At 45.1% G+C, this 25,737-nt stretch overlaps 1 protein-coding gene across 2 annotated transcripts in view; it reads left to right on the top strand.

The window, feature by feature from the left end:
• The window catches only part of ADGRD1 (adhesion G protein-coupled receptor D1), a 316,526-nt gene that overhangs the window by 286,085 nt on the left and 4,704 nt on the right, over positions 1-25,737 (top strand). For both annotated transcript variants that reach the window (XM_061602998.1, XM_061603000.1), the window contains 3 exons: positions 16,659-16,785; positions 18,253-18,294; positions 23,245-23,337. In XM_061602998.1, the coding sequence (XP_061458982.1) occupies positions 16,659-16,785; positions 18,253-18,294; positions 23,245-23,337 (262 nt within the window). The remainder of the gene's footprint in view (positions 1-16,658; positions 16,786-18,252; positions 18,295-23,244; positions 23,338-25,737) is intronic.

Below are 25,737 nucleotides of genomic sequence, written 5' to 3' on the forward strand. Positions count from 1 at the left end.
CTTATTTTGTCAGTTGCACAGCAGAACATTGCAGACAGAGCACAGACTGAAATCAATTTTAAGTTTGAATGCCAGAGTTTTATTTAAAGAGAGAGAGAGAAATGAAGACCTAAAAAAATCAGAAATATAGGAAATGCATTGGGGAGTTGAAAAATTACATTCCAAGATCTGAAGAATGTTGATTAAAAAATACAGACTTTTCTCTCCTGTTAATAATTACCTGATATATTTTTATTTTTAGTTTGGAAGACTGGTGTGAGGGAAAATATGCATATCAAGATCTGTGCTGCTAAGCACACCATCAGGCTCCATCCATGATTTATGGAGCTGCTCATAAAGCAGCACAAGGTGCTTGTTTGAATGAGTGTTTACTTTATGCAATAGCATAACTTTGATATTAGTCTTCCGATTCTCCATAAAGCTGACATGGAGTTCTTGGATTATAAATAGGGGCAAGGATGCTAGCCTGGCAACTTCTGGAGACGTCTTTTAACATATCACCTTTCATGGAAAGTTGTACCATTCTGCAAGGAGTGGTGAAATGTTACTTCTCTGACATGCAGAGAGATACAACTCATCTGCCATTACCCTCCTTCAGCTTAGTTCCCCAACCCCACACACAATTTAAAAAAGAGAGAGAGGTAAGGCCTGGCTTCCCAAACAGTGTTGTACTGGTAAATGTAGAAATGCAGGAGCTCATGACAACAGTCCCCTTAGACACCCCCCATCTGCTGATTCATCTCTCTCTCACGCAGCAGCAGCAGTACATAGCATAATATTCAATTTATTAGGATCCACTGATAGCCATAGAATAAAGCTATCCTCATTCTCTAACTTCCTCTATTTTAATATGTCAAAAACAATAGTAGAACTTGAAAGTCTTGTCATCTCATTTGCTTTCCAGAGCAAGGAGAACCCATCAGTTACCCAAGCACCCTGGAAAACGACATCATCACTCTTGTTCACAGAATCGTAGAATAGTACAGTTGGAAGGGGCCTATAAGGCCATCAAGTCCAACCCCCTGCGCAATGGAGGAATCCAAATCAAAGCATTCCCAACAGATGGCTGTCCAGCTGCCTCTTAAATGCCTCCAGTGTCGGAGAGCCCACTACCTCTCTAGGAAATTGGTTCCATTGTCATATGGCTCTAACAGTTAGGAAGTTTTTCCTGATGTCCAGTTGAAATCTGGCTTCCTGCAACTTGAGCCCATTATTCCGTGTCCTGCACTCCAGGATGATCGAGAAGAGATCCCGGCCCTCCTCTGTGTGACAACCTTTCATGTACTTGAAGAGTGCTATCATATCTCCCCTCAGTCTTCTCTTCTCCAGGCTAAACATGCCCAGTTCTTTCATTCTCTCCTCATAGGGCTTTGTTTCCAGTCCCCTGATCATCCTTGTTGTGCTCCTCTGAACCTGTTCCAGTTTGTCGGCATCCTTCTTGAAGTGCGGAGACCAGAACTGGATGCAGTATTCAAGATGAGGCCTAACCAGTGCTGAATAGAGGGGAACTAATACTAGCACAAGATCCTCTGTGGCGCAGAGTGGTAAGTGGCAGTAACATAGCCGAAGCTCTGCTCATGGCCGGAGTTCGATTCCAACGGAAGGAGGAAGACAAATCTCCGGTAAAAGGGGTTGAGGTCCACTGAGCCTTCCATCCATCCGTGGTTGGTAAAATGAGTACCCGGCATATGCTGGAGGGTAAAGAAAGGCCGGGGAAGGAACTGGCAATCCCACCCCATATATACGGTCTGCCTAGTAAACGTCGCAAGAAGTCACCCTAAGAGTCGGAAACAACTCGCACTACAAGTGCGGGGACACCTTTACCTTTGATACTTGCACAGCAACGCTCTGCGAGCACAAGTATGCCACTAAGTAACTTTAACTTAGCACTACATTGGATACACTCCTAAGTAAGGATGATGGAGAAATTCGCTATTTTGAACGTAGCCCAAATTCATCCATATTTCACTGCTGTAATGCCTAAATGAAACACGTTTTTTTGGCAGTGCTTGTGAATGTTTGCAGGATTTCATTAACATTTTCAAATAACTCGGTCCTACTTTTTGTAGGCTACTTTATAAGCTACCTTTTGTACCCTTTTTGCATTACAACTGATCTGAAGTGCTGAAACATGTCTACCTTTCCTTTGAACGTCTTAGTGAGGTGCTGAGGGGTAACCATTATGTTAAACTATGGGTCAGCCATTTGCTTAATGATCAGTGTTATCAGCAAGTCTGTGGCCTCCGGCAAATAGTCTGTCACCTCACCGTCACCAGTACAGGGAGGACAAAGATTAGTTGGGGGAAGGGGGATGGTAGCCATCTTATTACCCGTTTGTTACTGTACAGGTGGATCTAGCATGATAAAGGTTGGGCTGGGTTGGGTTGGTTCAGATTCGTGTAATATGTAAGATGAGAAGAACACAGCCCTTCTGCTTCAAGTTTACACTGCTCAGTCCCTGCTCAGCATCTCAGTTTCTCACCCTCACACAGACACATACAAACTATAGTTTTTTTGGGGGGGAAACAACAGAAGTGGAGACTAGGCAGACAATATTCTAGATCTGAGTTTACAGAATAACTACATATGCATACTAAAAAAATAGATGTTTAAGCTGCATGCAAATGCTTCATTTTATTGTGAAACCAGATAAGCTTGATGGCTGCTTGAAGATAAGTGGAGGTGTGTAAACAAAGAAAAGATTATGCAAAGAGGCATTAGGGTCCATCAGCAAGGCAAAACGAAAACAAGGATGAAATCTTCACAGGCCACAGCAAACCAGAATGAAAAAGCCATAAAATTATGAAAAACGAATAGCTACAGACAGGGAGAAACTAAAGTTTGAATCCATACAATAGAGTATCACATTTCCAATCCTGAAGGCCAACTTTTCTGTCTCTCTGAAAAACTGCTTCACATGACCCACCTTCCCACTTCCACTGGACAATGAGGATCTGACCTTTGAAAGTACCTGTCCTTTAATTCCTCAACAATGGACAGAGCCCCCTGTTCGGTTTTCCTGAGTGACAAAATCATATAGAGATGAATGCTGTTTTTCTTTTTCTGCCTCTACTGAAAGCAGCATTCAGAGAAAGAAAACTCCCCCTTCCCAACAAAGAATCAATGCTTGAGAACGTGGTGGTCATGTCACTATAAGAACATAAGAGGAGCCCTGCTGGGCAAGTCCTCCTTAACAGAGGACAGTCCTCCATCTGAAGGTCTGTCTAGTCCAAATTTGATCTGAAGATGAAAACAAAACTTCAGCAATGAAGAGAAGGGGCCTTGGAGTTGCCCATCAACAGTGAACACCTGGACAGCAGCCTGAGCAGGCATATAGATCAACTGAGCACAGTCTTCCCCACTAGGGTGAAACTGCCGATAAAAGTACCATGGGTGCCATCACAAAATGGCTGCTGGATGAGGCCAACTTAGTCTAACATCCTGTCCTCACAGAGGGCAAGCAGGTGCTAGATAGAATAGGCTTATGTTCTGACACCACACTTTATGAAGGATGCAAACAAACTGGAACAGGTTCAGAGGAGGGCAACAAAGAAGATCAGGGGACCGGAAACAAAGCCCTACGAGGAGAGGCTGAAAGAACAGGGCATGTTTTGCTGTTAGAAGAGAAGACTGAGGAGAGATAGGGTAGCACTCTTCAAGTACTTGAAAGGTTGCCATACAGAGGAGGGCCAGGATCTCTTCTCGATCATCCTAGAGTGCAGGACACGGAATAATGGTGGTTGTGGTAATCCTGATGTGTGAATAGAGGTGTTATAAGGATTTCCATCTGTGAAATACTGGAAGGTATTTCTCTTGATGTAATTCTGTTAGGTTAATATTCACAGCTGTAGCTGAGCCAAACTAATATTTGTGCAACACATCCCAAATAAGGAACAGTCAGCTAAAAACGTATTGGTCAAGCTGTTGGTTTTGATAAGCCGCTCCAGGAAAAGTTCCTTCTTTCTTCAACCCTGCATATAACCTTGGTTTATAGGTCTCTAACTCAGAAGATGGGACGACAGAATGGTGGAAGTCAGCCACCTTCAGAGGGATTAGCTACACACATCTAGCTGATAAAATTGATTTGTAAGTTATAGGCCACATTCCTGCTTGCAATAGCGTTGGCTTCCCGTGAGCGGTGAAATTTCTTCCTAACGGATGTTAGGGGCAGGCAGGGATTTTTCCTTGCTATCTGTTAGTGACAGGACTAAAGGGGAGCATTAAATAAGGAAGAGGAGCGTATAGAGCAGATAGTTTTGAAGGCCACTTTGACATGTCCTAAAAAATCATACCTTATGCCTGATAAAATTCCAGAGGGCTTTCCCAGAATCAAATAAGATTACCACTGGGTCATTTGGGATTATTTTGTTTAGCTTTTTTGGCTGTTTTTATTTATTTTTTTCTTTAAAGTTCAGCCTCTGTTTCAAAGTTTCTTATCATTATTATCATTAGGCCAGATTCACATTTGTCCTATAGCAATCTGTAAAGAATTTCTACATGGAGCCTTCCCATAACACTTCGGAGTTTGAATGCAGGGACCTTATGGATGGAGCCGATTGCCTTATGCTGAGGCAGAACCTTGGTCCATCTAGCTCAGTATTGTCTACACTGACTGGCAGCAGCTGTCCAGGATTTCAGGCAGGGAGTGTCTCCTAGCCCTACCTGAAGATGGGGATTGAATCTGGGACCTTCTGCATGCAAGGCAGATGTTCTACTACTGAGCTGTGGCTGACCTGGCTCCGATCAGCGGTAGTAAGGACTCTTGTCTGCAATGCTAATGGCACTGAAAGGGTTGATCCTGACACTATTGAGCCATTTAGCCTAATGCTTGCTTCAGGTTTTGGAGAGCGCTTGGGCAAGGCAAACTCCATGGTTCCCCCCTTTATCAGTGACTCTACCTCCTCACCACCATTTTCACCAGCTGCTGCTGCTCTTATAATTGCTACCACCTGCATTCTGTGGCACAATCTGTGTCCCTCCTCTGACAGCTGTCTATGGTTCATCCCTATCAGTTCCACCTTCCAGCCACTCACCTGGCTGATGCTGCTCTGCTATAGTGTTCTAGGTACCACAATCTCTGCTACAACAGTGTTCTAGGTGCCACAATCTCTGGGAAATAATATCCAGCTGGGTGGAGAGAGTGAAAAATCAAAGATAAGTGGCAGGGAGGGAGGAACTGAGTTCTTCTCTGGCTTGGATTAAAACTCAAGCCAGATAAGAATGCAGGGGATTGTAGGGCTACATGTCTTCTCCAGGTTTTGGAGGGCCTTTGGGCAAGACATCTTCCAAGACACTCCTCCCTAGGTGAGTCCACCTCCTCATTGCAATGATCACCAGCTGTTGCTGTTCCTCTTCCTCATCATTGCTCCCACCTGCTTTCTGGTCAAGTAGAGTGTCAATGAGCAAGCAAACAGTGGCATCTGCTGTAACTGTAACTGTCCGGAAATTACAACTGATACAAAATGCGGCGGCTCAACTACTTACGAATAGTCGCCGCCGAGATCACATCACACCAGTGTTGTTCGACCTACACTGGCTACCAGTTGTTTTCCGAGCCCAATTCAAGGTGTTGGTATTGACCTTTAAATCCCTACACGGTTCCGGCCCAGTTTATCTCATGGAGCGCCTTCAACGCCACCAATTATGCCGCCCGACAAGATCAGCCACACAGGGCCTTCTCTCAATCCCGCCAACAAAAACAGCCAGATTGGCGGGTACAAGAGAGAGGGCATTCTCAGTGGCGGCCCCCACTCTCTGGAACTCTCTCCCACAAGATCTCCGGCACACCTCTTCTTTAAATGTGTTTCGGAAAGCCTTAAAGACCTGGCTCTTTCAGCAGGCCTTCGGGGTATCCGGGGAGGATTAATTGTTATAACTGAAATGCCTCCTGCCCAGTTTTAATATTGTTGCTGCAGATGTGTTGTTTTTTATATTGTATTACTGTATTTTATCAATTGTATTTTAACAATTTTGTAAGTCGCCTAGAGTGGCCATTGGCCAGATAGGCGACGAAGAAATTAAATTTATTATTATTATTATTATTCTCCTTCTCACCCCCACTGTTGTCTGGGCCAAAGAGAGGCAGGTGAATAAGCTGGTCTCATTTGTGAAGAAAGGGAGTTGGTCCAGAGGGCTTTTGTCACTGGGCCCTCTGATGAGCTGTGGGCCCTCAGCAGATGCCCAACTATACCAATGCTAGCCCTGCTTGTGCTCACCTCAAAAATGAGACTTCAATACCAGTTGCTGAGATTCATGTTCTGAGCGAAGAACAGAAGAGCAGGCCTATTGGATCAGGCCAAAGGCACTTCTAGCCAAAGCACTCTGTTCTCACAATGGCCAACTAGATGCTTCTGGGGAGCCTGCAAGTAAGGCCTGAGTGCAACAGCACCTGTCATTCCCAGCAAGTAATATTCAGAGGTGTACAGCCCCCAACATTGGAAGTGAACATTGGCATCATAGCTAGTAGCCAAGGCTGCCAATGACTTGTTCTCCAGGGAATCACTGACATAGGTGATACCTCATTTTCACCCTCTGTACCACCTGGGTGAGAATCAAGTGGGCCAGAACCATGTGGTCAGCTTTGCCCCATGTTGTTCATGTATTCAAATGCTATCTAAAGGGCCTGCCTTTTCCTGTATGAACTTGCCCGTCCATTGAGAACATCTGCAGGAGTCCTTCTCCAGGTGCTTAGAAGATAGGCAGGTGTCTACCAGTAACACATCTCTGCCTATACGAGCTGCTACATCAAAGTGATCAAGCTATCTTTTTGATCGAGTTGTATTTTGAATGTGTGTGTTTTAAAAAAAACCTGTGAAGTGAACAATCATCCTCAGAGTTCATTGAATCTTTTCTATTCCTAGCTGAGCATTCAAAATTATCTGGAGAGTAATATTCCAGGCAAAGCCAACAAGATTACTGATCTACACAAATAAGCTTATCCAGCTTTTCTTCTCTGCCCCAGATTTGTTTATTCAGCTGCAAAGGAGAACTCTGTGCAATTTTCTAGTATCTCCTTTGAATCAAGCATGTAATGATTGTTTGCCAAGCGGCTGCTGTGCGATTCCAGTTATTGAATTAAAAATAATTTTCCCTCCCTTTTGTTCTCTCCTGCCCTTTGAGTTGCAGTACCCAGGAGGCCTTAGCATTCAGATTTTGCTTTCTAGAGTTAGCTGAAAGATCAACCAGCAGAGCCTGGTCTTCTTCGTCGGTTACCAGACCACTGGTTTGGTATACACAGACTGGGAGGCTTGGTGGATGGATGGTCCTACTGGACAGTGCAGGGATGGATTTGATGACCTTCTAGGACCGTTTCAAGGACCATTTCAGACATTATCTATAGCCCCATCTGCACTATAGATTTAAAGCAGCATCATACCACTTTAAACAGCCATAGCTTCCTCCAAAGAATCCTGGGGGGGGACTGTAATTTGTAAAGAGACCCCTATTCTGCTCACAGAGCTATAATTCTCAGAGTGGTTTAACAATCAGTCTCTCTGCCCAGGGAATTCTGGGGATTACAGCTCTATGAAGAGAATAGGGGTCTCCCAACAACAGCACCCTTCACAAACTACAGCTCTTCCCAGGATGGGTGTTAAAGTGGTACAATGCTGCTTTAATTTTATAGTGCAGATGGGGCCTGAATAACACAACTGCTGCCTCTCCAGGATTTCATCTCGCACCTTTCGAACCATTTTATGGGGAAAAGGGGGTGGAATGGCTTTAGCTGAAACTTAGTGGCAACTGCATACCTCCCAACGTTCCCAGAGCTGTCCTTGTTTGTTTTCTGATCCCTGTCCCTGGTAAAACAATGTCCCTTGTGTCTTTATTCCCAGGCCGCCATATTCTGTGCTCAGCCTCCTCTTGATATTTATCTGCTGCTTCTGACTCTTCCGGGTGCCCTACATAAAGTGAGAGGGGGCATCTCTCCCCCATCCCAGCTGCTGCATCAGGCCAATGGCCCATCTAGTCCAGCGTCCTCTTCTCACAGTAGCCAACCAGTTGCCCATGGGAAGCCCACAAGCAGGGCCTGAGTCCAAGAGCATTCTCTGCTCCTGCTGTTTCCAGACACTTGTCTTCTGAGGCATATTGCCTCCAACTCTGGGGGCACAGCATAGACATCAGGGCTAGTAGCTATTGATAGACTTATCCTCCATGGAATTTGTCTAATCCTCTTTTGAAGCGATCCAAGTTGGCGGCCATCACTGTCTCTAGGGGGAGTGAATTCCCTATGCAGGGTGCCAAGGCAATTGCACATGCAAAGGAACATGAGAAGCTGCCTTATGCAGAGCCATCTTGCCAGTATTGTCTACCCTACACCTGGGGTGGGGAACGACAAGTCCAAGGCCACATGCAGCCCTCCAGTCCCCTCTGACTGGTTCTTGGAACTCTCTCCAGGCCATACTTCATCTCCTCAGCCAACATTCCTTCACTAGCTCTGCTCTTCACCCTCCGTCACTGTTTTTGCCTGGCGGGACTGTGTCCTCGAACTCTGAGAATGTCTCTCGCTTGCCTGGGTGGAGGACAGAAAAGGGTGTATGAACATGTGCAGAAATTAGCCTTCTGTACAAAGGTAACATTTATATTAGTTGCTCCACCCACTTTGGCCCCGAAAACCACTGGCCTGTGGCCTGCGGGAGATTGCCCAGAAGGAAATTGGGCTGGAAAAGGTCCCCCACCTTGGCAGAGGCTCTCAGACCAGAAGTCTTTCCCAGGCCCACCGGGAGATGCCAGAGGCTGAACCTGGGTCCTTCTGCATGCAAAGCAGTTGCATCACCACTGCATAGCCGTGGTCTCTCCCTCTTCTGAGACATTTCACTAGTCTTATTAAATTAAATTAAATAAATTGGGGAATGGGCCATAGCTCAATGGTGCAGCCCATACTTTGCACACATAAGATCCTATGTTTGGTCTCTGTCATCTCTAGGATAAAAGAAATCTCAGTTAACAGGAAGGGAAGACAATCCTGCCTGAGACTGTGGTAAACTGCTGTTAGTCACAGTAGACAATTCTGGATTGGATCAATGAATGGCTAAGTCTAGGGATGGATGGATCAGTCTCTTTCTGGACTGTGTCAATTTTGCATCTGTGGATTCAAGAGTCTTTTCCTTCCAGTATCTGCTTGGATGATACGATATGGACTGCCTTCAAGTCGATCCCGACTTATGGCGACCACATGAATAGGGTTTTTTCATGGTAAGCAGTATTCAGAGGTGGTTTTACCATTGCCTTTTTCTGAGGCTGAGAGGCAGTGACTGGCCCAAGGTCACCCAGTGAGCTTCATGGCTGTGTGTGGATTCAAACCCTGGTCTCCCAGGTCGTAGTCCGGCACCTTAACCACCACACCACACTGGCTGTCTGTATCTGCTTTAGTGTGTAACTATTTATTTTAGAAATCTGTATGAAAATTCATATTTAAACGTGTTTAAGTAATAATTAAATATGCATTTTGTGATAAATACATGTAGGGTTGTATCTTTGATCTTCCAGATGTTGCTGAACTACAACTCCCATCAGCCTCTCAGCAGGCACACCCAATGGCCAGGGATGGTGGGAGTTGTAGTTCAGCAACATCTGGCGAGTCAAAGCTTCTCAACACCTGCGATAGCACAAAGACTTTCATCTGTGGAATGAGACTTCCTCTCCCTCTCCTCTCCCTGTGTGCCTCCTGTGGTCTGTGCCTCCTGGTCTGGAGGGTTGGAGGAAACCCCTTAACAGATTTGGGGTGCACAGGGATGCACAGGGAGAGGAGAGTGAGAGACAGTCTCATTGCGCAGGCAGAGGTCCTTGTGCTAATGGGATGACTCAGTTGGCTACTACAACCCATAAACATATTTTGTCCTGAAATACACATCTTTTCTTAAACATGTTTTGGTGCAGTTTTTGAGCTGAAAATTGTAGGGCAAAATTCAGAGAAGTGTCAAACCCAAAGGATGATTACATTCTGATCTGTGTACTGTAATCAGGAAGATGCAAATTAGGTAAAAATGAACAAACAAAATTATCCTCCATCCCTACAATAAAGCAGCTTTATAAAATCAAGCAACTTCATATGCTTGTATGTTTTACTGCGTTTGAAACTCGCCACCGTTTTGCCCAGCTTAAAGATGTGCATGCTCTTTTTTAAAAAAAATTAAACAATTATTTTATTGAGTTTCCAATAACAATAACAAAATTTTATTTATTTATTATTTGATTTATATCGCACCCTTCCTCCCAGTGGGAGCCTTTTATTTATGTAAATAAATATATAAATATAAACAAAAACCCTTTTATCATCCTTATAAGATCCGGAATTAAATGTATATGTTACTAAAGTCAAATGAAAAAGGAGAAAAATTTTAATCTTCAAGAATACAAAACACTGAAATAAAATTTTAAATTTCGTCTTATAAAAACGTAATCTGTTCTTTATGTTTTATTTCCCCACAAAATCATTCTGAGGCATCAGGTAGTTTCCAAGTCACTCAAATCTTGAAATCTAAAGGTAATACAGATTAGTTATGAAGAGTTCCACAAGCTTGCATGTCTTGTTGCCATTTCTGGGGCCTCGGCTTCATCGTTAACATATCTAATACAATCAGACCAAACTAAGTAAAACAAATATTTCTTTGATGTGCCTCTGTATAAATGAATCTTTTGGGTTATTTTTTCTGATAATGGTATGAACCAAACTTTGCTATACCAATATTCCAGATTTTTCTTTTCCATATATTTCCAGAATCTTGTTATGGTTAACCTGGTTACTAACAATAAAAAAGCTAATTAATTCTTTGTTTTTACAATCAATATTAAGAAACATTCAGAATTGCTAGGGATGGAATTGGGAAAATATTTTGGTGTGCATACACCAACTGAGAATAGCAACTTTGTCCTGTCAAAAACATGCGGACAGCATGGTGGGGTGGATTGTCTCTGCCAGTGTTTTTATACCATACCACCCTCCCTACCACTTCACCCCTCCCTTTCTCCTTCCTGGTAAGCGGCAGCAACTCAGCAGTCCTGCCTCCCACCCAAAACCAGACAACATCTGTGTTTACTCATCAGTAAAGAAGTAGAGATTTATTATAGCACTCTAATGGTACAAACTCAGCAGCTAGCAAAGGGCAGCATGCAGTCCCAGGTGTTCTTACATGACAAAGGAGTAGCATCAATACATCTGATCCAAGGTCCAGGAGACCAAGGTTAGCAGCAAGAGTTCCAAGTCTGCACAGGAGCTGCAAAGCTGCTCCCACAAGTTGCCCCGCCTACCTGCCAAGCTTTTAAGCAGAGACAGAGAAGGCTCGGTGACTGGTAAGAATTCCTGTCCAATGCAGGGATTCCTGGCCTGAAGGCTTCTCTGAGGGGGAGAAGTCTCCTTCCTTCTCTTGGTGTGCTACCTTTCCCTGGGATGCACTGCCATACATGCCTCCTCCTCTGAACTTCCTCCCCATCACAGCAGGCTGAGCACCTGAGCTGCTGTCAGCCTCCACAGGCTGGGAAGCGGCAACCCCTGGGCCTCCCACCTTGTCAGGCCCTTGCAAGTCTGGGGGCACAGGGGAGGGGGCTATCAAGCGGGCTCTGTGGCATAGTCTCATACTCCCTCCTCCCCTTCTGAGTCCCCATCCTTCAATGCCTCCCACTCCTGATCTGAATCCGAGGACACAGAGGGAACCATGTTATCTGCCACCTTTCACCTGGCACACGTACAGACAAGCTAGGGACAAGTGAGAAATTTGCTTCAATTCACAGGTTAAGCTGAATATATCAAATCCACACTTTTTGAAAACAATCTGGGAATGAAACACAGCCATCTTTCAAAATTCACACTTAATCGAATTTTGCCACGCAGTTCGCAACCGAACATTGTTTACAAAAATGCATATGTTAGGGAACAGTGTGCATAAAAATGAATATATGAGTGAAAATGACATACAAGGATGCATTAGGAGAAATTGCTTGCAAAAACATGCACATTGGTCAAAACAGCCTCCAAAAAAAATATATGCTCAGTAGTAGAAATTCGCATAAAAACGCTGATGAGGATTTTGTTTTTTAAAAATAGCAAATTTCTGCAGAAATGTGGAGAACTAAATTTAAGATTGGAAAAATGAGAAATGGAGAGAACCGGAACTGACTGAGCCTTCCATCCCTCATGCAGGGTAGCCAGTTCTCTCGCCTGCAGTGGGGATAGTATGCATCAAACCAGCCAGGCAATCCACAGGCTTATAGAATGTTTGCCATAGAATGATGAGATCTAATTTCACAATGATTTGTTTGTCAGTTAAGTACAGTGTTTTGGACAGTGGATGAGTAATTGTGCCTGCATAGAAATAAGCACCTTGATGTAAGGGCAGCTAGTGTCCCCCAATAAAACAACTAAATTCTGAAAGTAGTATTAACTTCCTCCTGTGTGCTGTGACCATAAATATGCCCTCTTTGGAGTGTCATGCTGTCAATCAAACACCAACGTGGCCAATCCTTCTAACATCAGTTGCGCTTTTGTTTTTTCATTTAGGCTGGAGAGTACTAGGTGATCAAGGATGTTGCATAGAGACTCTTAGATATGCCATGGGGATGTAGCCATGGGGTGAGGGTTGAGATGGGGGAGAAATTTGATTCAGTTTGCCTTTAAAACCAAATGTATTACATTCGCACTTTCTGAAACAATATTTATTTATTTATTATTTGTTGTCATTATTTTTACCCCGCCCTTTTCCCAAAACTGGAACTCACGGCGGCTTCCAGATAAAAGCACATATAATTAAAAGCATATGAGAAATGAAACACAGCCATCCTTTGGAATTTGCCCTTCTCAAAAGGTTGTAATATAGTTCTCCAACCAACCAGTGTTTACAAAAATACATGTATTGGGGAATGTGTGCATAAGAATGAATACATTTGTGAAAATAACATACAAAAATGGGCTATACTAGGAGAAATTGCTTACAAAAATGTCTATGCAGTCAAAACTGCATACAAAAATGTGTTTAGTAGGACAAATTCACATTAAAATGGTGAAGAATTTTCATTATGATTTTTTTAAAAAAATGCACATTGCTGCAGAAATGTGGAGAACTGAATTTAAGGATGGAAAAATGAGAAACTGAGAGAACTGAAATGGACAGATTTTCCATCCCTAGGTGGGGGGACTGCCCCCCTCAGGCACATTCAAAACGTCCTCCTTTAATGTTCAGCTGATATCAGGCAGGTGCCTTTGCTCTACTCTTTTCGATGCTTCCTGAAAACTTGCATGTTTACACAAGCCTATTTATTTATTTTATTTTATTGATTAAATTTATTAGTCGCCCATCTGGCTGATTATCCAGCTGCTCTGGGCGACGTACAAACCAAGGAGGGATGGAACAGAGAAGGATGGGGGCCAAGTTATATCAAGATTGGGCGGCAGGTGCTGGATTGATGCTAGGGGCAGACCACGTCAATTTAGAGGAACAGGGGATAGATGCATAATACCCATCCCCTGTTCCAGGTCTGCCCAAAACCAGAAGTTAACTGGAGGATGCAGGATTCCAACCCACCTTCGACTGCTGCTCTGTAATGCCAGGTCTGTGACGCAAAAAACATCTGTCATCCATGATTTGATATTGGATGAGCGCGCAGACCTGGTGTGTATTACGGAAACCTGGCTGGACGAGGCCTCAGCTCCCATCCTTGAGGCCATGTGTCCGCCAGGTTTCCATTATGCGCAGCAACCGAGGGTAGGAAGGCGGGGAGGTGGTGTGGCAGTCATCTATCGGGAGTCCTTGATTTTCACCAGGCCCCTGCTTCCTCAGACCAAGTTTGTTGATTGCATGTACTGGAGGTTGGGCTCGAAGGGCAGTTTGGGGATCCTGCTTGTGTACCGCCCGCCCCGCTGCACAGCAGACTCCCTGACCGAGGTGTTAGAGGTGGTCTCGGATGTACGACTGCTCTCCCCAGAACTGTTAGTGTTGGGGGATTTTAACGTACACGCTGAGACCACTCTCATCGGAGCCCCTCGGGATTTCCTCGAAACCATGGCTTCTTGGGAACTGCACCTTAGTAACACTGAGCCCACCCATGTAGCCGGTCATGCCCTCGACCTTGTATTTGTCCTGGGAATGGCGGGGAGTGTTCTGAAGTTGGGGGCTATCTCTTTTACCCCCGTGTCATAGTCAGATCACTATCTGGTGAACGTTGACCTCTCGTTGCCACACACCCTCTGCAGGGGTAAAGGACCTATTACAATGGTCCGCCCTAGGTGCCTGATGGATCCGGATGGATTCCTGACTGCGCTGGGGGAATTGGAACCTGCTGAAGGTCGCCCGGTTGAAACCCTGGTGATGGAGTGGAATGAGAGAATCACCAGGGCATTAGACTGGGTGGCTCCGAAACGTCCTCTCTCCCTGAACAGAACTCAGACAGCACCGTGGTACACACCCCAGTTGCAAAGTCTGAGACAGGAGGTGAGACAACTAGAACGCCGGTGGCGGAAATCCCGCTCTGAAGATGTTCGGACACAGGTTAGAGCAGCAATAGCTGCCTACCAGGTGGCAATAAAGGCAACAAAGAAGGATTTCTTTGCTGCCTCTATCACATCTGCAGAGTGCTGTCCCAGGAAGCTGTTCCAAGTGGTCCGGAGCCTGGTCGGTCCAGTTGCTCAGGAACCCTTGGAGCACTCTAAGGCTTCCTGTGACAAATTGGCAAGGCACTTTGCTGATAAAATCGAACACCTGAAGAACTCGATTCCGTATGCTGTGGATGCAGTAGAAGATCCAGAGTTGACCAGCCGCAATCCAGTTCAGTGGGATCGGTTCCGGCCTCTTCCTTCTGAGGATGTGGACAAGGTACTTTCAACGGTGAAGCCTACCACCTGTCTGACTGATCCTTGCCCATCATGGTTCCTTATGAATTGCAAGGAGAAATTGGGCGAAGGGATCAGGGCGGTGGTAAATACATCCTTGAAAGAGGGTGTAATGCCACCAGCCCTCAAGGAGGCAATTATAAAACCTATTTTAAAAAAACCCTCCTTGGATCCCCAAGTCTTGAACAACTTTCGCCCCATTTCGAATTTGCCATTTTTGGGCAAGATCATTGAGCGAGTGGTGGCTAACCAGTTGTCAGCACACTTGGATGAAACGGATTATTTGGATCCATACCAATCGGGTTTCAGGACTGGACATGGTACTGAAACAGCATTGGTCACTCTAGTAGATGATATGAGGAGGGCATTAGACAGGGGAGAATTCACCTTTCTTGTCCTCCTGGATCTCTCAGCGGCTTTTGATACCGTCGACCACGGTATCTTGTTAGATCGCCTGGAAGGATTGGGAATAGGAGGCACTGTTTTACAGTGGTTCCGTTCCTTTCTCTCTGACAGGCATCAACAGGTAGCATTGGGGGATGAGGTTTCAGACCCTTGGCCCCTCACTTGTGGAGTGCCACAGGGTTCTATCCTCTCTCCCATGCTATTTAACATCTATATAAAGCCGCTGGGAGCTATCATCAGGAGTTTTGGGCTGCGGTGTCACCAATATGCTGATGACACACAGCTCTACCTCTCTTTTAAATCCTCACTGGAGTTGGCTGTGGAGACCTTGTCCAAGTGCCGGGAATCCGTGAGTGGGTGGATGGGAAGGAGCAGGCTGAAGCTTAATCCTGATAAGACCGAAGTACTGCTTGTGGGTGACAGGGGAAGGTTGGGTGTTGTTGACCTGAGGCTTAATGGGATGAGTTTACCCCTGAAGGATCAGGTCTGCAGCCTCGGGGTTGTTCTTGATTCCAAGCTGTCCATGGAGGTGCAGATTTTGGCAGTGAGCCGGGCAGCTTGGTATCAACTACACCTCATACGGAGGCTGCAACCCTACCTCCCTATTCATCAGCTCCCACTGGTAGTGCATGCCCTGGTCACCTCTCGATTAGACTACTGCAATGCGCTCTACGTGGGGTTACCCTTGAAAACGGTCCAGAAACTACAACTGGTGCAGAATGCAGCGGCTCGGTTGCTTACGAAGAGCCGCCGCCGCGATCACATCACACCAGTGTTATTTCATCTATAATGGCTCCCAGTTGTTTTCCGGGCCCAATTCAAGGTGTTGGTGTTAACCTTTAAATCCCTATACGGTCTCGGCCCAGTTTATCTGAAGGAGCACCTCCAGTACCACAAATTAAGCCGCCCGACTAGATCAGCCACGCAGGGCCTTCTCTCAGTCCCGCCAACGAAAACAGCTAGGTTGGTGGGGACTAGAGAGAGGGCATTTTCAGTGGCGGCCCCCACTCTCTGGAACTCCCTCCCGTATGATCTTCGCCATGCCCCTTCCCTGGATACATTTTGCTGAGCCTTAAAAACTTGGCTCTTTGGACAGGCCTTTGGGATCTCCGGGGTGGGCTAACTTTTTTGTGATTTTTTATTGTTTTTGTGAAAATTGTTTACTGGTTGCCCTATAGAGTTTCACGCCTGCATTGTGTTGACTGCATTGTATTTTATTCTGTAATTATATTGTATTTTATTGAATTTTAATATGTACGTCGCCTAGAGGGGCTTCTGCCAGATAGGCGACACAAAAATTAATTTTATTATTTATTATTATTATACTACTTTGGATATAAGCCATGATGTTAAAATAACAATTATTATGGTTTTTTTTTTAAAAAAAATAATCCTCATGGTATCAAAATCTTCAGCTTCTCTCTTTATCTTACAGGTTGACGTCCAAAGCAGTTGCTGTCTTGTTGCCTATTTTGGGGAGCTCGTGGATCTTTGGCGTTCTGGCAGTCAATGCACATGCCTTGGTGTTTCAGTACATGTTTGCAATATTCAACTCCTTGCAAGTAGGTTCATAGCTTAGTTAAGGGACTAAGGGTCTGCAATATAAGAGTTCTGTGGAATGTTCCATATGCATGCATTGCCGTGCAGTTTCCATCTCTGCTTTTTCTCTCCCTCCCACCTCTCACGGCCTCTGTGCATCACTCAGACGTAATGGTAACATTTGGGTCTCAACAGCGATGCTGTTGTTTAGTATCTTATGCGCTAAACATGGGATAAGCCAGGCAGTTACAGTATTAACTTGGTCACAGCTGTGTCAGTGCCCATGCTCATCACTGTCAGATACAGATATTAGAGAATCCCCACGAAAACAGAAAAGGGAGTGGAAATTGCTGATGTTTGCTTATTTGGCCCATGTCTGGAACAGAAATCAATCTGTGAAGATAATCAGTGTTCGTTGTCGTTGTTGCTTTCAGTCCACAAACAATACGTAACTGGCTACATTTTTCCTCATTTCCATTGCATTTCCTTTGCATTGAAAGAAATAGGATGGGATAACGTGATGGCAATGTTACATAATTTACGTAATTAATTATACACATTATGCACACTATGTAATTAAGCCACAGTGGACAGTGAGACAGATAATATAGGTTCTGGTTGAAGACAAACTGCAGTGGAACAGAAACAGTGCTGCATGTAATAAATACAGGGCGGAATGGAAAATGATGCCTTCTTGCATCCCAACTGTCAGATGTTGTTGCTAGAAGGCTTAGATTTTTTCTTTCTTGGGAGGTGGACCCACACATGATGGAAGACACAGGGTTGCTGCTGAAAATGGTATCCCCGCATCCAGGGCTGGATGCAGGCATGCTGAGACCCTAAGCTATGTCTAGTATATATATATAGTAAAGTATATATCTTGCAGTGAACTGGTTTGCATACCTGTAAATGAAAATACCTTATGATTTCATGCTTCATATATATGAAAATGTTTAACACAGAGCAACACACGACCAGTTTCACACACAGTTTAGCACTTACTCAACGGAAGAGACAGTACAACATGTACTGTCTGTGTTCTGTACATGATGTATAATTTAAAACACCTTGATTAATATTTGTGTGTGTGTGTTTGATGCAGAGTTTGGAAAAGTTACTTTTTTGAACTACAGCTTCTATCAGCCCGATCCAGTGGCCAAGCTCGCTGGGGCTGATGGGAGTTGTAGTTCAAAAAAGTAACTTTTCCAAGCTCTGGTTTGATGTCCCTTATCATCTGAAGCACTTAGCCATAGCTTGTGCATATATCCAGCACTGCCCATATCCATTTGCCAACAGACTGGCGAAAGCTGCATTAGAAATGTCATGCAATTGGAAGAGTTTCTCAGAGCATTTAGAGGCCCCTGTTTTTCCTGTCCCTGACAAAGAACTTAATCACAAGGTCACTTTCCCCCCCTCTTTGCTGTTTAGACAGTGGAGCAGTAGCTTAAACCATTCTTTGTAACCTTTTTTATTTTATTTTACTGTTTCAGGGGTTCTTCATCTTCCTCTTTCACTGTCTCCTGAACTCAGAGGTATGTTTCCCTGTAAGAGAACCTTTGGCAGTTAAAGCCAATAGCCCGACAATGCTGGAATGAATATATATTTGTATGTAGGTATTTATTTGTTTAGTGGAGAAATACAATGATTTAAAATTTGACTGTAGATCAGAGGCAGTGCTGGGAGAATGGCGCCATTTAATCATGTTGCTCTGGAGAGCAGGCCTTTTATTTTGCTTAGCAATGTGTACAGTTTATATAACATATATTTAGCTGCTGTCTTTTGCAATTGATGACATCTTCAGAAAAGCGAGGCAGCGAGGCTGCAGTCAAGGGCTCAGGGTGTAAAACAGACGGACCGTAGCTGGACACTTTTGATGGCCAGTTGCTGCCATAGGACAATAGGAACATAGGAAACTACTTTATACTTAATCAGACCATTGGTCCATCTATCTCAATAATGTCTACACTGACTGGCAGCAGCTCTCCAGGATTTCAAGCAGGGATCTTTCCCAGACCTACCTGGAGATGCAATTGGGGACTGAAGCTGGGACTTTCTCCATGCAAGGCAGATGCTCTACCATTGAGGTACAGCTTTTCCTCACAATTGGAGGTGTGGTGTAGTGGTTAAGGTGTTGGACTACGACCTGGGAGAGCAGGGTTCGAATCACCACCCAGCCATGAAGCTCACTGGATGACCTTGGGCCAGTCACTGCCTCTCAGCCTCCAAGGAAGAAAATGGTAAACCCTCTCTGAATACCGCTTACCATGAAAACCCTATTCATCAGGTCACCATAAGTCGGAATCGACTTGAAGGCAGACCATCATCATCATCCCAAGATATTTTGCCGCATGAGGAAAATGACAAGAAGGCACCACACCACCATCATTTCACATATTAGGCCCTAGACTGAGCTGACCAAACCTGGGCCAACCCAGGGACCACTGCCCTTTCCCCCAGAGCTTGGAAGTAACTAGTTACAAGTAACGTAATTCATTACTTTTTTGAGCAACGAGTGGGTAATAGAACTAGGAATAATTTTACTACTTTTGTGGAGTAATTGTAACGTTTCCAGAATTACTTTTGGGCAGTACTTGGGGGGCGAGCAGGGGACGTCTTCTGCTCCTCTGATTTGTGGATGAAAATAATGTGCCTCAAACTGGGCTTCTGTGCAGTGTCACTCTTTCCTCATGCTCTGTGGATGGGTAGAAGGCAACGAGGGAGGAGGCGGAGAGTGAGATGGGGTGGAGTGGAGAAAACAATTGTTTTAAAAAATGGATAGTGGTGGTGAAGAATGGAGTGGAGGGAAAAACGATCCGGAGGTCAAGAACATGGGTAAAGGAGGAGAAGGAGGCAGCAGCAGAATGGAGATAAAGAACTGTGGAGGTGAAAGATGACAACGTACGTGTACGTGTGTGTGTGTGTGTGTGTGTGTGTGTGTGTGTGTGTGTGAGAGAGAGAGAGAGAGAGAGAGAGAGAGAGAATACTGTGTTTGCACTTGGCACACAAAGTGGCCTCCACCCCCCTCTCTGGCTACTGTGCTGCATTTGCAGTATTTTAACTTTTTTGCATCTCAGGGGAAAATGTTTGCTTGGGTGGGTGTGCCTTAGTTGGTGGCAGGGCAGGGTCTGGGAGGTGGTTAAGTGAGAGAGATTATGCTGGCTGGCTGAGTGGGGGGGGTTGCACTTGGTTTTATGTGCAAAGATCTGAGCTGTGGCTTCAGCCTCCCTCCCCACCACCCTTACCAGCGGAGAGACCACCATTGCTATCTTATGAATAAAAATAATTATTCTACTACTTCTGTATGTGTTTGTTTATTTTTAATGTTGTTTTAGGCTACTTAGATGTGCAGCAGCCAAGGCCAGCACCTTGTAGGAGTTGTTTTAAAAGTAACTGAAATGTAATTGTAGTGATTACTTTGGAGGAAAAGTAAAGTAATCAGCTACTTTCAGAGCAATTGTAATTATAATGGTAATTGCTACTTTCTTGGGCCATGTAATTGTAACTGTAATTTATTACTTTTTAAAAGTAATCTTCCAAGGTCTGCTTCCCCCTGCTCGTCCTGGATCCAGTCCTGAATCAATTCAGGGGCAGGGCTAATATTTAATTCAATTTTTTTTTAAAAAAAAATCCTAATGAAAGATACGGATGGGAGGGGGAGGAGAAAGAGGAGACATTGCATCTTTTTCTCCCCATCCCAATCGAAAGCTGACCAATCCAGGTGAGTGCTGCTTTGCAAGCGTCTCCCTGCAGGTCAGGCACTTGCAAAGGAACACTCTCCATCCAGCAGGATCGAACGCTCTGCTCACCATGAGTGAGTGGAGGATTCAGTCCTGTGGGGTGCTGCTTTGGCAATTCATTTCAGGATCTGGTATTCAGACAAATCTGGTGCACAGTCCTACCATGTATGGAAGCTGACTGGACTGACAGTTGCCTAAGGGCAACGGGGCAGCTTAGCAGGCACAGGACAAGCTGTGTGGAACTCAAAGCCATCTGCTGCAACAATGAGGAATAGTGGGAGAGGGCTTAGGAGGAATTGGCGGGGAGACCCTGCCGCCATTGCCTCCCAGCCATGGCACCTGCCCCCTGAAGTGACCACTTCACTCCAACTCAGGGGTGGGGAATCATTTTCAGCCCAAGGGCCATATACCCTTCTGGGCAACCTTCTGGGGGCCATGTGCCATGTTGGGTAGGACTAGAGGCAAATATTGGTTGGGGAACAAATGCAAATTCTACCTTTTGTACAGTAAGCTCGTCTCTACACACACTCACACACCTCTTTCTATCCTCAGTCCAGACAAGCAAGAGGCATTATCAGGGTTCAAGGACAAATTCTAGACAGGCAAAAACACTCATGGCGCAAAGCAGGGCCGGTGAGGGGATGTGGCCTGGAGAGAATTCTGAGAGCTAGAGAGCCTTGGTGGGGTGCATTCAGCCCCTGCGCCAGAGATTCCCTACCCTTGCTCTACCTAATCGTAGGGCTGGCCCAGGCAGGGAATTCCTGCAATTTTAAGCATTAGAAGCTGGTTGCAGAGGCAGGGCCCCCCTCCATCAACACTATGCAAGCACAACATTGCTGACTAGATAGCCACCCATGTGATGGCATGCTGATGGGAGGGATTTGAAGTTTGCGGGGGGGAGGACACCTCTCCCTTTCCCCTGTTCTGACAAGAAGTTCCAGGCATGATGGGCAGCAATGGGGACAGCAGGCAGAGTTATTTAAGAGCACAGAAGACCTTGCAGAGCTGAGGCTATTAGAACCAGAAAAATAAAGGCGGTGGGCATCAGCATATTCTGGGATTATTGGTCAGTGTATAACAGAAGAAACTGGCAGCTCCAGCATATGGTTCAGTGCATGGCTCCTCTATGCCAGGAGCAGGGAGCCTTAGGCTCTGAGGCCGAATACAGTCCTGATCTGGCCCTTGAAACTCTTTCCAGGCCACACCTCCTCTCTCCAGGCCACACCCCTCACCGGCCCTGCTTTGCACTCTCAAGTGTTTTTGTCTGGCTGAAATGTGTCTTTGAACCAGAGCTTGGAAAAGTTACTTTTTTAAACTACAACTCCCATCAGCCCCAGCTAGTATAATAATAATAATAAACTTTAATTTATAGGCCGCCTGTCTAGCCAATGGCCACTCTAGGCGGCGTACAATAAAACATGATAAAATACAATAAACAATATAGCCAGTACAGTACAATGTAAAAATTACAGTATTTAGTAGATTGTTCATATTACAGTTCTAGAACTAGTTCACCTTGGAAGTCTCAAAGGTCGTAAAGGCCTGATGGAAAAGCCAAGTTTTCAGGCCCCGGCGAAATATATCTAGGGAAGGGGCATGTCGAAGATCCATTGGGAGGGAGTTCCAAATCGTGGGGGCTGCCACAGAAAAAGCCCTCTCTCGAGTCCTCACCAACCTAGCCACTTTAGTCGGTGGAACCGAGAGAAGGCCCTGAGTGGATCTTGAGATCTTGTAGGGCGGCACACTTTATGACGTTGGAGGCGCTCCTTCAGGTATACTGGGCCGAAACCGTATAGGGATTTAAAGGTGAATACCAACACCTTGAATTGAGCCCGGAAAATAACTGGAAGCCAGTGAAGATTGTATAACACTGGGGTAATATGATCATAATGGCGGCTATTCATATGGCCACTGGATTGGGCTGATGGGAATTGTAGTTCAAAAAAGTAACTTTTCCAAGCTCTGCTTTGAGCTCTGATCATGCCTCTTGCTTGCCTGGATAGAGGACAGAGAAGGGTGTGTGAGTGTGTGAACTAGCCAAGGTAAAAAGGCAAAATTTGCATCCCATTGCTCTGCCCATGTTTACCTCTGGCCTCACCCACCACTGGCACGCGGCCATTGAGAGGCTGTTCAAAAGGGATTGCCTAATACCTCCTGGCAGGTTTGACTTGAAGGGCAAAGGACACGAGCAGTCCCATAGGAATTAACATTGGCCAATGCAAACAACTACCTGCATACCTCCATATTCCCTAAAAAGGCCCTAAAAATAATATTCCCTTAAATAATAAATTAATAAACAAAATAGGTGTTCCCCTAAACTGTAAAAAATAATCCATCACACACATGCATATTTATGTAGTTTTACATTGTAGCTCTTCTCAAATACATCTTATTGTGTTATTTAGACTTCGAGTTCCTTTGGGGTCTACGTGACCTTAATACCCAATGTGTTAAGCTGCTTTTTACAAGCGTAGAAGAGAAAAGCAAACTAATGAGGTGGGGGGAAGGATCTCTTCTTGGTAGCTAAGGAATCCTGAATGGGACAAGCAAGTTCTGTTGTAGCATTTCAGACTTGAGGATGTCAAGGTGAAATTCCATTGCTCCTATGTTGCTGTGAGTGCTGAGACAGAAGATCTGAATGTGACCGGGGGGGGGAGGAGAGGGGGCTTTAGAATTAAGTCATTCCAGATTTGCTTTGGCAGCGTGAGCCTTTCTAACTGTTTTGTCTTTCTTCTCCCTGTCAAGGTTAGAGCTGCCTTTAAACACAAAACTAAAGTATGGTCACTCACCAGCAGTTCGATCCGCAACATCAATGTGAAACCTTTCAACTCAGATATTGTGAGTATATTTCTAGAATTCATAAAGTTTCGTCATCCTGTTAGGCTGATGTTTCGCCCAGACACTGAGAACTGGAAAGATTGTGTTGCATCAACTAAGTCTTACTCAGGGTAAACCCACTGAAATTAATAACCCAAATTTAGCCATGCCCATTAACTTCAATGGGTCTACTCTGAGTAGGACTAGCATTGAATGACACCCATTCTTCCCACCATATATGTGCACATACAACAGAAAATGGGCCTGAGAAATAGCAATATCTTGTCTTGTAATGCTGATCGGTGAATACTTAGGAAAGGTGTGGGGAACCTTTGGTCCTCCAGATGTTGCTGACCTCCAAATCCCATCAGCCCCAGCAAGCATGGGCTGATGCAAATTGTGTATATCTATATCTATCTATATCATTCATTCATTCATTGGCGATCACTCATGGCCGAGTAAGATTGTCTTCCAAGATAAGGTCTTTAACAGTGGGTCCGTAAGTGACTGTGGAGGCCAATTCTGGATCCACACAGCCTCCCACAGTGAGGACATAGGTTTCCAGATGGAAGATGATCACAATGAGGATTTGCTTGACGTGCCTTCCGCTTAGCTCATTTGTCCTGTTCGCCCTGTATCCGTGCTTCTTCAAAGTCCACAGGACCTTTGATAATAGCCGACCTCCATTTAGGACATTCATGGACCAAGACTTCCCAGTTGTCGATGTTCATGTTACATTTTTTTTAGATTCGCTTTAAGAACATCTTTAAACCTCTTTTGCTGTCCACCAGTGTGGTGTAGTGGTTAAGGTGTTGGACTACAACCTGGGAGACCAGGGTTCGAATCCCCATATAGCCATGAAGCTCACTGGGTGACCTTGGGCCAGTCACTGCCTCTCAGCCTCATGAAAACCCTATTCATTGGGTTGCCATAAGTCAGCATCGACTTGAAGGCAGTACATATATATATATATGCACCACTTAATGAAAAAAAATCTCTGTGGTTCACAATAAAAATATCAATAATAACGGCAAGCAGCATTTAATAAATTTATGTAAAAATGGATAAAAACACAACTGCTGATCACAAGTAAAACTGAACAGTGTACCAAACAAAAATTCAGAGCCTATGAAAGCTTGGATAAACACGTAAGTTTTGAAGAGGCATTTAAAGACCATTGCTGTTTCTCCCTCCCTAAATTACTCAATGGAGGGTGGGTGCTATTGCCAGGATGGCCTGCTTCCACATTGTCACCACGTGACAATCTACTGCTGTGGCAGTGGCAGCTGTTGCCCACTGGGACTGGTAGGGCGAAAGGCAGTGAGACCTAAAAAAAATGGAGCCACAGCCAATGATGGGCAGGGTCAACTAATTCTACTTTTGTCACCACTCTCCTCTCTGCTGAGCTGTACAGGGGCAATACTGAGACTAAGGAGGGAGGCAGTGCCATCCCTTGGACTAGATGTAAGAAGACAGGCAGGTGGGAGGTGGCTGAAGACAGAATGCAGTTCGTGGGGCAGTGCCCTATTTGCCCTAATGGACGAGCCTCCACTGAGGTGTGGGATGACTAGAAGAATCTCTTTGCCCATCTTAAAGACGGGCTTGATTTGTACTAGGGAGGCAGGGTGGTCTGCAAGATATGCTGGTCCCAAGTTGTTGAGGGCTTTAAATATCAATGACAAATTATTACATTGAGGTCAGGGCCGTAGCTCAGTGTTTGAGCACACACTTTGCATGTAAAGGTTCCAGATTCATTCCTGGCATAAGAACATAAGAACGTAAGAAGAGCCTGCTGGATCAGGCCAGTGGCCCATCTAGTCCAGCATCCTGTTCTCACAGTGGCCAACCAGGTGCCTGGGGGAAGCCTGCAAGCAGGACCCAAGTGCAAGAACACTCTCCCCTCCTGAGGCTTCCGGCAACTGGTTTTCAGAAGCATGCTGCCTCTGACTAGAGTGGCAGAGCACAGCCATCATGGCTAGTAGCCATTGCTAGCCCTGTCCTCCATGAATTGTAGCCGTGTCCATCTAGGGCTCGTAAACCCAAGGTAGGCAACTCTGTCTGAAACCCTTGGATAGTCAGTGTAGACAATACTGAGCTAGATGGATAGTATCAGGCAGCTTCCCTATGTAGCTATTATTATACAAGGTAGCACACATGCGCAGCCACAAAGGGAACATTAGGACACTTGAAAACCATTGGCCAATCCTGCTTGGCTTAGTTCTGCTCTAAATTCCATATCTCTTTGCTCAGCGTAGGAACCTGGGAAGCTGCTTTGTGCTGATACAGAACCGAGTCCATCTAGCTCAGCGTTGTCCCCACTGACTGACAACAGCCCTCCAGGGTTTCAAGGTTAGGAGTCTCTCTCAGCCCTACTTAGAGATGTCAGGGGTTGAACCTGGGGCCTTCTGCTTGCAAAGGAGA

The sequence above is a fragment of the Rhineura floridana genome, chromosome 19, assembly GCF_030035675.1.
Source record: "Rhineura floridana isolate rRhiFlo1 chromosome 19, rRhiFlo1.hap2, whole genome shotgun sequence".
Lineage (NCBI taxonomy): Eukaryota > Metazoa > Chordata > Lepidosauria > Squamata > Rhineuridae > Rhineura > Rhineura floridana.